Raw genomic sequence first — 14624 nt, forward strand, 5'->3', positions numbered from 1 at the left:
TAAACCAAATTCACAGTACAGTTTGACTAGGCCATTGGTGTGGGGCTTCTCTGCCATGGGGGTGAGTCGGGGCCAGGCCCATACGGGGTATGTGACTCCAGTCCCCATGGGCCAGCCTTTGGAAGTTCTTCCTGTTATCTGACCCAAGTTTACACGCTGCAATTCCATCCCAGTTGTGGATCTGTCTTCTTGTGTTCCCAGGGACTTAGGCCATTTGTCCTACCCAACCTTGGTCTCTGCACCAAGGATCTGGCCCCTTCCAGGGGTCACTGGCCCACAGAGGCCCAGTAACTCCCCTGGGGCCACACAGTAAGTCTTCTGGCAGAGGGCAGCAGGAGGGCTGGGGGCTGGATCAAAGCAGTGTAATCTCACTGGGGGGCAGCGTGAGCCGCTTCTCCCGGGCACTGAGCAGGTTCTCCACGTGCACAGCCACTACCCGACACAGCTCCAGGCCCTGCAGGAGAGACGGTGAGAGTCCCGCACCCGGCAATGCTTCCCCAGCTCTCGCCTTGGGGTGAGGTGTGGTTGGGAGAGTACTGGCAGGTCCCACCCTTGTCCCCACCTCCAGGCTGAAAGGGGTCAGTAAGCAGGAGACCTAGTGCATCTGCCAGCTTTGCTGCACCTGACGAGTATGACCTAGGGCTGGTGACTTCACCTCTCAGAGCCTCAGCTGCCTCATCAGTAGGGTCTCAGTCTCCCAGGGCCTGCCTCACGGGGCTGCAGGGAGAATTCCATGTTCCGGATGGGCACGTGAATTCCGTGACGTTTTGTTATATGTAAACCCTTTGCATGGAAAAAATATTAGTCTAGTAGATGAGTGGTCAGCGTCTAGCGATGTGTTGCCATGGTTACCACCCGGCACCCAGGGCCGAGAATAAGCTCTGGGCCAGCCTCAGGGCTCCCAGATGGGGTGGGGAGGGAGAGGCGGCAGAGAAGTGTGGAAAATCCACCTGAGCGTGGTTCTCAGACTACAGGCAGCGGTGGTAGCCCCACAGGGATCTCCAAGGGGCCACGGGAGCTGCTCTGACAGAGGTAAAGAGAAAGGATGCTGACTGAGCGGGACGGTGCGCCAGGCACCATTCCTAAAGCTTCCCGCACCTTACCCCTTCTGGTCCACACCGTGCCAGCCGATGCCCCAGCCAGCCCTCCCACCCACGTGCCGCATGCGAGGCCTCCATGGAACTGTGGCCCCACTTGACAGGTGTGGAAACTGAAGCTCAGTAAGAAGTGGGGGTGCCTTGAGATCCCCTCACGCAGCCTGTCAGAAGTGGATGAGGCAGGGACCTAGGTCTGTCGGCTGCACTGCCGCCATACTCGGTATCACCTCCTCTTGGAAGCCCTCGCTGATTACATCCCAAATAGCTCAGCTACATCGTCCTTAGCACTGATCATGGGGTCTGCTGGAAAGATTCTTTGACTCCGGGCTCGGTGGGGGTAAGGGCTGAGGGGATCCCTATAGCCAGTGCAGAGCCTGCTACGTAGAGACATTCTGTGGTTATGTGCTGAATGAACACGCCCCACCCCTCAGTCAAATGTGCCAGAGGCAGAGGCAGCAGCATAAAGGGGTTGGAGGTCTGCAAGGAAGTGGAAAAGCCAAAAAGGCCCCATCCAACCATCCATCGTACCAACCACTTAGTGAGCACCCACTACATGCCAGGGGCTGTGCTATGGACCCAATGTGGACAAAACAGACACAACTCTGGCCTCTGGGGGCTGGTGCTCTGGTTGGAGAGACAGACAATATGTAAACAAGTGATAGATCTACACGCCACAGGGAGGTCTGCCAAGCTGAAGACAGTAATACATCCAGGAGGAGAGTCAGGGAAAGCTTCTGGAAAGAGGTGACGCTTGTGCTGCCACCCAAATAGAGGGAAGGAATGAACCAGGGAAGAGCACTGCAGGTAGATGGGACAGTGAGTGCAAAGGGTCTGGGGCAGAGAGGCAAGGGCAAGCTTGGCATCAGGGAGCTGGAAGAGGCCAGGGCTGTGCGCAGAGGGGAGGGGGGTGAGAGCAGAGGCCAGAAAGATAGAGAGAGGAGGCAAGAGGGATGGAAAGGGCCCCTGGGTTAGGACCCGAGTGCCTGTGAGGGTTCTGAGGTAAGTACTGTTGGTCTCCAGGGAGACGAGGGGTGAGGGCAGGAGCCAGAAATATGGGGGCTGTCACAGCACTGATGGAGGCCTCAGGGCCAGAAGGGGCGAGGGGTTCAGACTCAGCAATACTTAGACATCATCCAGAAGAGGGGGCAGCAGAAAAGGAGCCCAGGAAAACATGGAAGGTAAGTTCGCTGTGGTGTGAGCTCAGAAAGGAAGGTTCTGGGAAGCGGGCCAGGCCAGGAAGTAAGGCCAAGACTGGGGGTGAGCTTGGCAGAAGCGGGACTGGGGTGTGGTGGGAAGCAGAACAAGGGGCTTGGTCCTGAGTTGCAGGCTCTGCAAGGGGTACGTGGAGGGCTCTGTTGTGTCCCTCAGAGGCAGGGCCAGGGTGGTGGGAGTCCCTCCGTCTTGCACTGGGAGGTCAGCCCCTCCAAGGGAGGCCCTGGTGTGGGGGCTGGTTATAGGCCCAGATCTTGAGTGGGTGTGGAAGCCTGGCATGCGCAGACATGCATGGCCCTAGCCCAGGTCCCAGACCTTCCCTGGGCCTCAATCTTCTCTCCCCCAGGAAGATCAGCCATGCCTTTTAAGAAGCAGCCACAGTTGCTCCAGATATGGGAAGGTACAGGACAGGTGGATCTCAGTTTCCCTATCTGTCACATGGGAACATACCCTTTCTACCCTCAACCCCAGACCTCACCATCCATCTTCCAAGCCTCAGTCCAAGTGAGCTTCCTCAGACTTCCTGTGTCCCTGCCTTCTCATCAACCTTCTGTGGCTCCCTAGTACCCTCGGAATGCCCCAGAGTCTTATCTTGACATTTAAGGACTTTTAAGACCTCCCCTGGGCCAGCTGTGTCTCCCTAGTTCCCCATCAAACTCTTCAGTCTTCTACAAATAACCTGGCCCTTTCCCATGAGCCCACCACTAAGATGCTTCATTGCCAGACTACCCTAATGACCCACAGTTCTGTGCTCGGTTGGGTTAGCTGGGTTAGCTCTGTCCCCAGCACTAAGCTGGATGCTCCTTGGGGGGTATGGCCAGGACCTGACCTACCATGGAGGCAGGCCTGGCAGAGATCCTGGTGGGTAGAACTAATGAGGGAGGGGCTGGGTTGGAGGTTGAGGCCTGGGGCCAGGGCTGGGCCCACCTGCTCTAGCTGCAGCTGCATGGTGCGCTGGGCGGCCACATCCCCCAGCGAGATCTCCACGTACGGGTAGCTGGAGCTGGCTGTGGGTCTCTGGGTTCGAGTTGACTGGATCTCCTTCAGGGGGAACTTCACCATCAGCTCCTGGAGGGAGAGGGGAGGATATAGGCCTGTGGGTGGGACAGTCTCACCGACCCCTTCCTCTCCCCTGCAGATCAGATCAACAGGAGGCAGGACCCCCCCTGGGGCTGGAATGCCAGTTCCCCAGTGATTTGCTGTGTGACGTGAGGCAAGTCACTTTACCTCTCTGGACTTCGGTTTCCTCGCCTGTGAAACTGATTCTACAAATAAGACGCACCCATCTCCACGGTGCTGGGCCCTGTTCTGAATGCTTGGGATCCCGGGGTGTGGTAGAAGCCAGCAGTGCCCTGACCTTCCCACCCAAGCTGCCTCTTAAGTCTGCCCCTCTCTGCCTGGAGCTTTCTTTCCACCCCCAGAAGCAAACCCTGAGCCCATGCATAGAAAGCCAGGGCAATGGGAGTTAATGCCATGATTAGTGACAGGAGGTGACAAGGTGCCTAGACACCCCAGCTCCCTCGCCCCCAGAACATCCTGCCAGCGGTGTGTCCCAGGCTGTCTCAAGCCCTGCCTCCTCCCCCCTCCCCACTGAGCCCCAGTTCCCACTGGCTGCTCACACACCCTTCCAGAAGGTGTGTTTCCAAGGTGTGTGAGACTGTCCCTTCCTGGTCTCACTTCCTCATTCCAGCATCTAGATCACCTCCAATAAAGTCCTAAGGCACTGTCCCTCAGACTGCCACTGTATTTGGAGACAAGGCCTTGAAAGAGGGAACGAAGTTGAAATGAGACCATCGGGGTGGGTGGGCGTAGTTCAAATCCAACCCTTGTCCTTAGGAGAAGAGAGAACTTGGACGTTAGGAAGACACCAAGGATGTACACTCCGAGGAAAGTCCACGTGAGGACCCGGGGAGCCGGTGGCCATCTACAGGCCAAGGAGAGAGGCCTCAGGGGAAACGAACCCCACCAGGTCCTTGCTCTCTGGCTTCAGGCCTCCAGACCCGCGAGAAATCAGCGTCTGCGGCTGCTCAGGCAGGCGGGGCAGACCCGTGTACTAGTTATGTGCACGCCCACCGCGCTGACCTTCACGACAGCTTGTGGGCTGGGTTCTGCTATCATACCCATGTTCCGGATGGGCACATGAGGCTCAGAGCGGGCCTGCAGTGTGTTGGGGCTGGCTTCCACCGCTGCCCAGCTCTGTGTCCCCCACCTCAGGGAGTATGCTCGGAGGATAAGGGTTGGGGGCCAGGCTCAGGCCACTCACGTGGGTCTCGGTGCTGAGGAAGTTGAGGCCATTCTGGTTGACAGCGAGGATGCAGGGGGCTGGCACTGTGGCATTGCTGCAGCTCTGGACGAAGAAGAAGGAAGAGCCGAACATGGGTAGGGCGCTGATGAGGCCTAGGGAGGGGAGAGGGGGGTGGTCGGTCAGCCTGCTGTCTGTGTCCTCCCTCCGCTGCGTCCAGCATCTGTGTCCTCGCCCCAAGGCTCCTCCTCCTCTCCAGCCCCCATGCATCTGCCCACAGCCGTCCAGAGCCTCAGTGGTGCCTTGGTGAACTTCTTGGAAAGGTGTTCTCCCCAGGCAGCTGCTCAGCTCTACTAGCACTGAAAATGCCTTTGTGCAAAGAAAAAAGTGCCTCCCTCCCCTGCCTCCAGAACCCCTTCCGCAGTGGGGTACCCTTCGCTTATCCACCCCAGCCACAGACTCTTACCCAGAAACTGGGCCCGGGCCTGGTGGGGGCTGAGTGCCTGTGTCTGCTGCCGGTGCTGGCCCAGCAGGCTGAGCCAGGCGGAGCCGGCCAGGGAGCGGTAGAGCTGGGCTGGGATGTAGTCCTGCATCTCTCGCCTGTGTGTGTAAGGAAGGATGGTCCTGAGCGCCCAGCATCACAGGCTCTGCACGCCCCGCACACAGTCTCCGCCATCCTCGCTGCGAGGCAGGTGTTAGGCCAAAGGGATGTGATCTTTGCACTTCCCTAGACCGCTCAGTGCTGCCTGTCCAGTGGGCTCACTTGGTGCCCGGGGCCACGGCAGGCGCTCCATGACCGTGGCTACTACAAGTAGGGTTCCTACGTGAGGGTGTAGGGATGGAGGCTCTGAGAAGTTCCCCGACTGGCCCTGGGTCACACGGTGACTGAGTGAACTGGGGGGCTGAGACTTGAACCCAAGGTGGGTTAGTCCTTTGTAGCCCCACTCCCCAAGGGGAAGCCCAGGCCATGAGGGTGAGATACACTAGGGTGGGGAAAATATGGGGGCGGGGAGCAAAGCGACCACCAGGTCAGAGCGTGGAGCAGAGAAGCGTGGGGCTCCAGGCTGGACCCGTTGGGCCAACAGACTCCCCCACTTCAGTCCCTTCTGTTTGGATCCTGGTTCCCCCACTTATTAGCTGGGTAAGCTTCGGTAAGCCCTGTAACCTCTGTGGGCCTTAGTTTCCTTGTTTGTAAGGGGGAAAATAAAGATTAGCTGAGATGATGCATATTAAGTACCTTCCAAAAAGTAAAACTCAGTGATTTATTTTCCCCCAATATTGGGATTATAGCTGTCCATCCTTCCTTGACCTTTTCCTTAAAATTAGAACATAAAAAGAACCTTACATTCGGAGTTCTTACCTTATTATGAGTTCCTGGAAATACATACAGCATACCTACATTATCTTACTATTATTCATACCACGGCTTCTCAGGGTGTGCCTAGGAGGTCAAAGCCATTTCCCTGATAACATCTGAAGAGCTAAGATGTTAGTTGGACTTTTCCCCTCGGGTTGTCTCACAAGTGGAACTTACCGGAGGCCCCATGACCTGTGAGGTCCCAGCTCACCCACCCACAGAAGCACATCTGAGAACCCAGCTGTGTTCCGTTATGCCAGTTGATAAGGAGATGTGCAAAATGTAAACCAGTGCCACTCTCCTCACTAGATCTTTTTGGGGAAACACAGTTGGTTTTTAGAAGTCGTTTGCATTAGCACGTAACGTTAATTTCTACTGCTTGAGTTACAAATACTTCTCACATGTCTTTAGAACTACAATTATTATATGGTTATTTATATTAATGTGTAATACATTATCCTGATTTTTCAAACCATACATATTTTAAGGCAGTTCTCAATTTCAGTTTTCAGTACGGTAAGTATGACCCACATAAACAAAAGCTCCTTGGTCCTATGTTTGAGAGCGTAAAAATGTTCTGAGGCCAAAAGTCTTAGGATGACCAAGGTATCGCCTCTTTGGGGAACTCAGTTTAAAGGCTGCCTGACACCCAGGATTTATTTAAGGGATCTCCTATCGTGGGGGGTTGGGGTTGCGGTACCGCAGTGAATGTTTCTGCCCCAGGGCCAGGGCCGCTCTCCACTTCCCAGCCAGCTTGGCAGACAGTGGTGCAGGAGCAGAGTGCTGGGGCCTGGGAGGGCCAGCTCTGGGGGCTGGGGTGGAGAGGGGGGCTGACAGGTGGCAGGTGCTCACACGCTGGGCAGGTGGGAGTGGCCCTTGGCCCGGTGCTGTAGCAAGGCCAGCTTGGACACCTGCTGCAGCTGCTGCTCGCTGGGCCGGCCGGATGGCACGCTGCTGAAGAGGCCCTTCAGGTAGTCGGGCAGGACCTGCGGGGTTGAGAATTCCGATGAGGGGCTGTAGGCTGCCCCGCACTCACCTGTTCCTCAGAGGAACACGTGAACACGTGTGATTGCAATAGTTCCAGTCCTGCTCGTTTCTGGGCTGGGGGTGCCGGCCACCCTCCTGGGCTCCAGGGAACGATGAGATGTACGAGAAGGTGAGCGGGTAGGGTCGTGGCCTGGAAGCCCACATGGGAGTCCCCACAGTGGCGGGGGAAGAGTGTCCTGGACATCTGTGTTGTGGCATTCAGGAATGGCCATGGGCCGGGGTTTCTGAAAATGGAGCCTGCACCAGAGTCACTATAGCCGGGAAGGCCTCAGGTGCCAAGGCTATGGAGTCCGACTTGACACAGGCAAGCGTAGAAGGTTCCAGAGCCCATGTGCTGACCTGGTTGTAGTGCATGGTCACATAGAGCTCATTCTCGAACTTGAGGGGCTGATCCCAGAGCACACGCCGGAACCACAGCATGTAGCCCCCATCCACCGGCTCCATCTCCGAGGCCACGTCCAGGATGTACGCACAGCGGCTGAGTGGACACACGTGCTGGCCTGTGGAGAGACGGGGGCGGCTGCAGAGCAGATGTGCAGAGCCCGGGCAGGGCCCCTCCCTGCTCCAGGACGTGGGGTCCTCCCTGAAGGGGAGCATGTGTATGGAACACGGTGCCCTGTGCCTGCGGAATGCTGATCAGCAGAGGTGGGAATCATTCCAATCCAAGCTTCCAAGCTACAGCCCATCTAGGTCTCGGAAAGTGCCTTGGGTCATGCCTGGAGGAAGCCCAGCCCCGTTCCAGAGGAGGCTGGGGACCCAGAGAAGTACCACAGGCCCCAGGGCGTGAGACCCATGAGTGCCTTCCTACAGAACTCCTTCAGGGGAGACCCCCTTGCCTGGAATGGCTACTGGAATGGATGGGGGGTGGGGAAGATGGGGGCCTGGCAATGGAGGGGGTCTGAGTCTGTGAGGGAGGGTTAAGCTCTTCCTTCTCGCATGGACCTTTCTGCTGCCCATCCCAGGTCTTCAGTAACATTTTACCAAAGAGGAGGTATGGCGTGATGATAAAGCCCAGACTCTTGAGGCTAGACTGCCCATGGTGTGACCTTCAGGAAACCCCTTAACCTCCACTAAACAATGGACCCCCTCCAGGAGTTTTTACAATTAAAATGCTTTGAACTGTGCCTGGAACACTGTATCTGGTCTGTACATGTCCGTTATGAGGATGATTTTGTTACCACCATCCCCTGCCCCCTGTCTTAGCTGGACCCAGGCGGGCAGGGCTGAGGACACATAGTTCAGAACCCAGCCGGCAGCCACAAGGATTAGGGGCAGGAGGCAAGACCACGGTCCAGAGTGGGCAGCAGACAGAAGGGGCTTTGGGCCGCATGAGAAGGGCTGGGGGAGACCGCTGCTACTGCCTGAGAGACAGGAAGCAATGCATGCGTGGCGGGCTCCAGAAGCCAGGGTCCACTCAAGGAAACGTCCCAGGATATGAGCTCCTTGAAGGCAGGGCCCATGGGCTCCCGCTGAGCAGGCCACTGTCCTCCATGAACTTCCGGTCTGGCAGGCAAAACCAACATCCAGAGCTGGGGTGCTCGGCGCACAGAAGTTCTTAGGCACAGCAGCCTGGGCTTCCCGGAAGAAGCGGCATCTGACCTGGAACTTAAGGGCTGGGCCCAGCGTCCCCAGTCCCCCTGGCCCCTCACCTCGGTTGGTGACAACAAAGATGACATACTCGCTGAAGGCCTCGAGGCGGGTCAGAGCCATCTCGGCACAGATCTCTTCCACCACGTCCAGGGCCACCTGGAGGGAGGGAAGGGTGAGGCCAGGCCAGCTGAGCTGACCCCTGTCCTCCCAGTGGCCCAGGCCCTGCAAGGCCAAGCACAGAGTTCCTCGGGCCCTCTGCAGGGCCGTGAAGGATCCTCTGAGAATTGGCCTCATGCAGGAAAGGAGCACAGCTTCTGGAATTCAAATTCTTTCTCGGCAGTATGACCCTTTACCTCTCGGAGACTTAGTCTGCTTCCCTGAGTCGGAAGTCCTGCCCTGCGGGACTCAGCACCCCCCCCCACCACCACCCTCCTGCCCCTGCCTGCCAGAAACATTCCCTCACGTACGGTGCATGTTTTGATTTTGAGGTGGCGTTCAAGGCCTCCGGGGAGAAGAAAGAGCTGCCTCTTGGAACTGCGGCCCGCCTGGGACAGAGAGGGGAGGAGACGAGAGAGGCCGTGTCCTGGGATCTGGGCCAGCCATTGTCCCCGGCCACGGAAGTGCCCAAGCCAAGGGGCTCTGGACTGGTGAGGGCTGAGTGCCCACTGCGTCTCTGGGCTGGGCTCCTGTTTCACCCCTGTTCCTTCTGACCCCACCTGACGCTCACCAACATGGCCCGAAGCTCCATGCTGCTGGGGAGCTCCACGCGGCCACCGGAGTGCAAGGTTTTCTGAAGATTCTGCTCACATGCCTTGGCAATCCCTGCGGAGACAGAGAGTCAAGGCCTTGCCCAGGGTAGGCAGTGCAAGAAAGAGGCTCTTCCAGCCACCAGCACCAGACTACTGGTTTCTCTCCACAATCTACGGGGTATCTACTCCCCAACGTGGTGGTAGCTGATGAAACAGTCCTGAGAGGGGCAGGGATTTGCCCAAAGCCAAGAGCTGCATTCGAACCATGGCCATGTAAAGCCTTTTGTCTAGCCCACGGTCCCCCAGCTACCTATGGGCCTTGGAAACAGCCGTCACCTCCGCTGTTGTCCGGGGGCTATGTTCCCCTATCAGCTGGGACCCCCTTGCCAGCCCCCCTCCCTCACCCAGAGTTGGGTGCAGAAGACGCCACCGTCTGTTTCTCTGGGAATGTTAACCGAATGAGAGAGGAGGACTCGGGGGGCAGACAAAGAGGTCCGCTATCTCCTTCATGACTGCTATGATGACCTTTTTCTTTTTCTTTGTTTTTTTTTAAATACTTTTTTTTTTTAAGATTTTTTTTTTTTAATTTATTTGTCAGAGAGAGAGCGAGTGAGCACAGGCAGACAGAGTGGCAGGCAGAGGCAGAGAGAGAAGCAGGCTCCCTGCCAAGCAAGGAGCCCGATATGGGACTCGATCCCAAGACGCTGGGATCATGACCTGAGCCGAAGGCAGCCACTCAACCAACTGAGCCACCCAGGCATCCCTGATGACCTTTTTCTTAAGGGGAACCCAGGGGTTGCTCTGGAAACAAGGGTAGGGGTGAGGCTGAGGACAAGCCCCTTTCCTCCAGTTTCCAAGGGAGGAAAGGCTGAGACCCTGCCATCAGCTGGGTCTCACCCCTGTGCAGACCCACTCAAGACCCGTGGGGATTCTCAATGGCCGAGAGAGAAGTGGGGTCTTACCCAGCACTCCAGGCCCTTGCTACCCCCTTCCTTCTCCAGCATGCCACACAGTGCCACCTCCAGGCTTTTGCTCCTGCCACTCAGCCCACCTAGAAATCCCTTCCATGCGCTCACTACCCAGGGTCGCCACTCACTGGCCCCTCACCTTGGAAGGGCAGGCCTGGAGTCCGGCTCACATCCTGGAGGAAGCGAACAAGGTGTGGCTGGAGAACCTGGGAGCAGCTGTGGTAGGCAGCCACGATGTATAGCAACCTCCAGCCTCGCCGGCAGCTGTCCCTGTGGGGACACGCACACAGGGCCACATCACAGCTGGCCGCGGACCTGGAGGGCCATGCCGGGAGACTCCGGGGATGGGGTTGGACGTCTCCGGCTCTCAGGCCGCTTGTTGGCTGACAGTGCTCCCCAGCCAAGGAGAGAGGGCGGGAGGGCCCCAGAGCCATGCAGACAGTACATTGTGCTTGGGAAGACAAGGTGGGAGACACGGAAAGAAGGAGATGCGGCCCTTGACTGGACAAGCCAGACGTGAACAAAACAAACACACAAACAAACAAAAAATAAAACAAAAAAACCCACAAGTATTCTCTGGGTGTAATCTCTCTGGGGAGGCTCCTGGGTGGAGGGCCTTGAAGGAGGGCAAGAGGAACCCGTGCCCACTGGGGCTGGGCACGAGGGACAACAGGGAGGGCCAGGGGGTGGGAAGGAGCAGGAGGATATGCTGAGTGCTTCTAAAATTCCTGGCCGAGGGGGCGGGGGGAGCGGGGAGGGGGGTGGGGGTGTGTGTAGAGAGCAAGTGAGGGAGGTAGACCAGATGGGGACAGGAGGGTGGATCTGGTGATAACAAGAGTGCCCCATGCTGGCCACTTGCTCTGTGCCAGTCCCATGTAAGACACATTCACCTTCCCACCGCCCCGCAGGCGAGGTTTCATTTGTGGAGCCTGCTGGGGCCTGTGGCCAGCACTTGGGCTTCCTTTAAGAAAGCACCCACTCCGGGGCACCTGGGTGGCTCAGTGGGTTAAGCCTCTGCCTTCTGCTCAGGTCGTGATCTCAGGGTTCTAGGATCGAGCCCTGCATCAGGCTCTCTGCTCAGCAGGGAGCCTGCTTCCTCCTCTCTCTCTCCCTGCCTCTCAGCCTACTTGTGATCTCTATCTGTCAAATAAATAAAATCTTAAAAAAAAAAAAAAGAAAGCACCCACTCCTCCCCAGTTCACCGTGGTTTGATGACAGATATGGGAGCCTGATCTGGCCTAGAACTAGAACACTGTAGCCGCCTGGTCACAGTGATTGGTTTAGGGATGGTTTGTTGATCCTGGTCTGGCCAATAAGAGTTCAACCTTCCTTTGGATCCAGTGACTGGTTGAGGGACAAAAATTTGACCCAGTTCTAGCCAGTCAAAGCTCCGTATCCTCCAGCCATTGTGGTTGGTTCAGGGATGGGCATGGGACTAACTGAAGCCAAAAAGACTAGATTTGGGAATTTTTGCTACAATCTTGGGTCAATCTGGCTTTCCCTAAGACTACTAAACTGGGAAATGTCTTCCCAGAGCTGGTATCTTGCCAGTGGATAGGAGATATTACTTAAGAACGCTATCAACACGGAGAGCAGCAGGGCTAGAGTATAGAGAAAGCCTGTTCCCAATGACACCTGGATCCAGCCATGCCTGAAGCCATACTTGGGCTTTTCAGTCACCTGAATCCTCTTTTGGTTAAACCATCTTGAACTGGGTTTCTGTCACTTGCAACCAAGATCCTGGATTTATCACATGATCAATGCCATTTTACAGACGAGGAAAATGAGGCCGAGAGAGCAGCAGCGGCTTGTCCCAGACCAAGCAATTCCAAACATGTGTACTCTAACCATGGATGAGGAAGAGGATGAGGGGAAGAGAATTAGGAGGGAAGACCTGGGTGGGGGTGAGAGTCTAAACTGGCTCTTCCTGGAGTGAGGACCCAGCGTGGGGACTAGGGGACAGAGGGAAAGGCCCAGCTCACTCACGGCTTGGTGCTGGTGTTGTCCGTGATCTGCTTCACAACTTGGCAGTAACACTCGTCCCGCATGACTTCATGGTCCCCACACAGCTGAAGGAGGGCAGGCCATTACATGGCAAGGCCAGGCCAGGGCCCATGCCACACACCAGACACAAAAGAACAGGGTGTGTGCTTGGAGAAAGGCCTGGTGTCCTTTCCCCAGCCCCCTCCCCTCCTGCAGGATGCACTCCTCTTTGGGCTTCCCCTCCGCCCAAAGTCCTGCAACTTTGGGTGACAGATGGAGAAACTGAGCCACACAAGCCAAAAAGGGAGCATCTGGCGAAGTCTGCTGGACTGACCTTCAGGAGGGTGTAAAGCACGTCCAGTTCACTCTGGCCTTTCAGTGGAGCATCGCCCATGAACCTCATCACAGCTATAGGAAAGACTTGCCCCACTCAGGCCAGCAGATACCTAGCTGCCCGCTCTGCCCCCATGGCACCCCAAGGTTGGGTCTGTCCCCAGGAGGCAGCTGGGGGCTTAATGGGGCCCCAGGTCTGAATAGAGGGGAGGGGGAAGACTCAAGACCAGAGGGGTGGGATAGGCAGGGTCACAGGGTGCTGGATCCCAGCTGGTCCCGGGGGCCTGGCCATGGTTCCATCCCACCTGCACACCTAGGAACATGTCGGTGGCCATCTTGTTGAGGCTGCTGTCACTGAGCTCGATAAGAGATTCCTGGAGCGGGGTCTGTGAGGGGAGGAAGGGAGCTGTGTCAGGGCCAGGGTGTGCCTCTCTTCTCACCACGGGAGAGTCCACATCACAGAAGAGGCACCAGGCTTGCTCGGCAATGGGGACAGATCCTGCCCCTGGGAGGAATCAGGTGGCTGGGGTGCTGAGAGCTGGGAGGGGGCCCACTGAGGAGAACGTTGTTTTCCCGAAGGGCCTGGAAGGGGGAATCTTGCATCACCATTTTACAGATGGGGAAACAGGCCCGGGGCTGGACACCTTGGTGAAGCAGAGCATGTCTTCCAAGGTTCTGGATTCCCGACCTTCCTTGGATTTGAGCCTGAGGCCATCCCTGCAACAGGAGATAGGCACTGATGACTAGTCTAGCCTCTGAGCCTCTGGCGACAACCCCTTCCCATCCAGAATGTTCTCCACCCAGCGTCAGTCGGCCACGCAGGAAGGCTCCCAGAAGCAGAGGCTGCAGGCGGACCTCACATCTTGGGGGGTTTCTCATCCCCCCCCATCACAAGTGGGTGCCCCCACGTGGATGGCTATAAGAAGCCCCAGAAGGATCTTCCTCAGAGTAGGGATAAAGGGTGGGGCCACCACTCACTGGGGTCTCCTCTGAGGGTCTCGGAAATACTTCTGGGCAAACTCAAGCATCGAGTACGGGGGGAGAGTCAGGCCGTCCTCCGCACCATCAGGGTAGCCAGCCCTGAACGGGGGCCCCTGCAGGAGGGCCAGAGCTAAGAGGTCCTATCCTGCCACACGGGGTCACATTCATAGCTGCCACACCCAACTCCAGGCTGACTCTGTCCAGAGCCTCTCAGGCTACCCCTAACCTCCACCCATCGAAACCCACCCCCATTCAGTAGTCCTGGGCCCCTTCTCCTGGCCCCACTTTCCAAAGGCCCAGCTGACCCCGCCCCCTGCTGCACCTGGCCATGCCCCCCATCTGAGCCTAGGGTTAGCTTTCCCAGCTGCTTGGCTGTGGCTGACCTTGTCCTTCACTCCTTAGTTTTACCTCACCCCACCCCTCACTAGCTCCATTCCACACACCCAACCCCGCCTCATTTGCCTGGCCCCACCACTACTGGCCCCCAGGTTGGTCCTGCTCCAGGGGCCTCATCACAGTCCTTCTGCTGACCCCCGCCACCCCAACCCCATTTGGCCACACCTCCAGCCGTCTCTGGTCCCATCCCCTAGGTCTCACATCTGGCCAGCCCTACCAGGTTCTCCTATCCTGGAACTGGTCACACTCTTGGCTGACCTTGCTCCCCTCCGCCTCCACCATCAGGCTGAGCACCCCCTGCTGTTCCAGCCCCACGGCCAGCCCTGCAGGTCTCACCTCCCTCCTGCGGCCCACCTCCCATGCAGTGGCTGTGGAGGCCACAGCAGCAGCCACGGCCGCAGCCCGGCCCCTGCCCGGCTCAGCTGGCAACTGTAGGAAGTCGGGGGCGGCCGCGGGCTGCACCAGCTCCGAAGGGAAGCGGCCCACGCGCCCGTGGATGGTCCCGAACCTCCAGCCTAGGGGGCAAGTAGGGGATCTGAGACAAGCAGAAGGGTCTCGTCTTGGGATGAAGGGGCCCCTGAAGGTGTAATCGAGCTCCTTCCTGCCCTTGGCCCAGGGCCTGTGAGTGAGCCCTGCCGGGAGCCTATCTGCAGATGCGAACACAGGGAC

At 57.6% G+C, this 14624-nt stretch overlaps 1 protein-coding gene across 1 annotated transcript in view; it reads right to left on the reverse strand.

The window, feature by feature from the left end:
• Positions 1-14624, reverse strand: part of MYO15A (myosin XVA) — a 49411-nt gene continuing 34787 nt past the window's right edge. Inside the window, exons 50-65 of the mRNA XM_032841311.1 lie at positions 14292-14470; positions 13557-13672; positions 13223-13295; positions 12892-12964; positions 12580-12653; positions 12249-12331; positions 10402-10532; positions 9273-9367; positions 9013-9090; positions 8605-8701; positions 7295-7455; positions 6761-6894; positions 5018-5151; positions 4573-4706; positions 3237-3377; positions 1-454 (exon numbers count right to left, since the gene is read on the reverse strand). Of these exons, the coding sequence (XP_032697202.1) occupies positions 353-454; positions 3237-3377; positions 4573-4706; positions 5018-5151; positions 6761-6894; positions 7295-7455; positions 8605-8701; positions 9013-9090; positions 9273-9367; positions 10402-10532; positions 12249-12331; positions 12580-12653; positions 12892-12964; positions 13223-13295; positions 13557-13672; positions 14292-14470 (1805 nt within the window). The 3' untranslated portion in view covers positions 1-352. The remainder of the gene's footprint in view (positions 455-3236; positions 3378-4572; positions 4707-5017; positions 5152-6760; positions 6895-7294; positions 7456-8604; positions 8702-9012; positions 9091-9272; positions 9368-10401; positions 10533-12248; positions 12332-12579; positions 12654-12891; positions 12965-13222; positions 13296-13556; positions 13673-14291; positions 14471-14624) is intronic.

This window comes from Lontra canadensis, unplaced genomic scaffold (assembly GCF_010015895.1).
Source record: "Lontra canadensis isolate GAN:19392208 unplaced genomic scaffold, GSC_riverotter_1.0 scaffold122, whole genome shotgun sequence".
Taxonomy (NCBI): Eukaryota; Metazoa; Chordata; class Mammalia; order Carnivora; family Mustelidae; genus Lontra; species Lontra canadensis.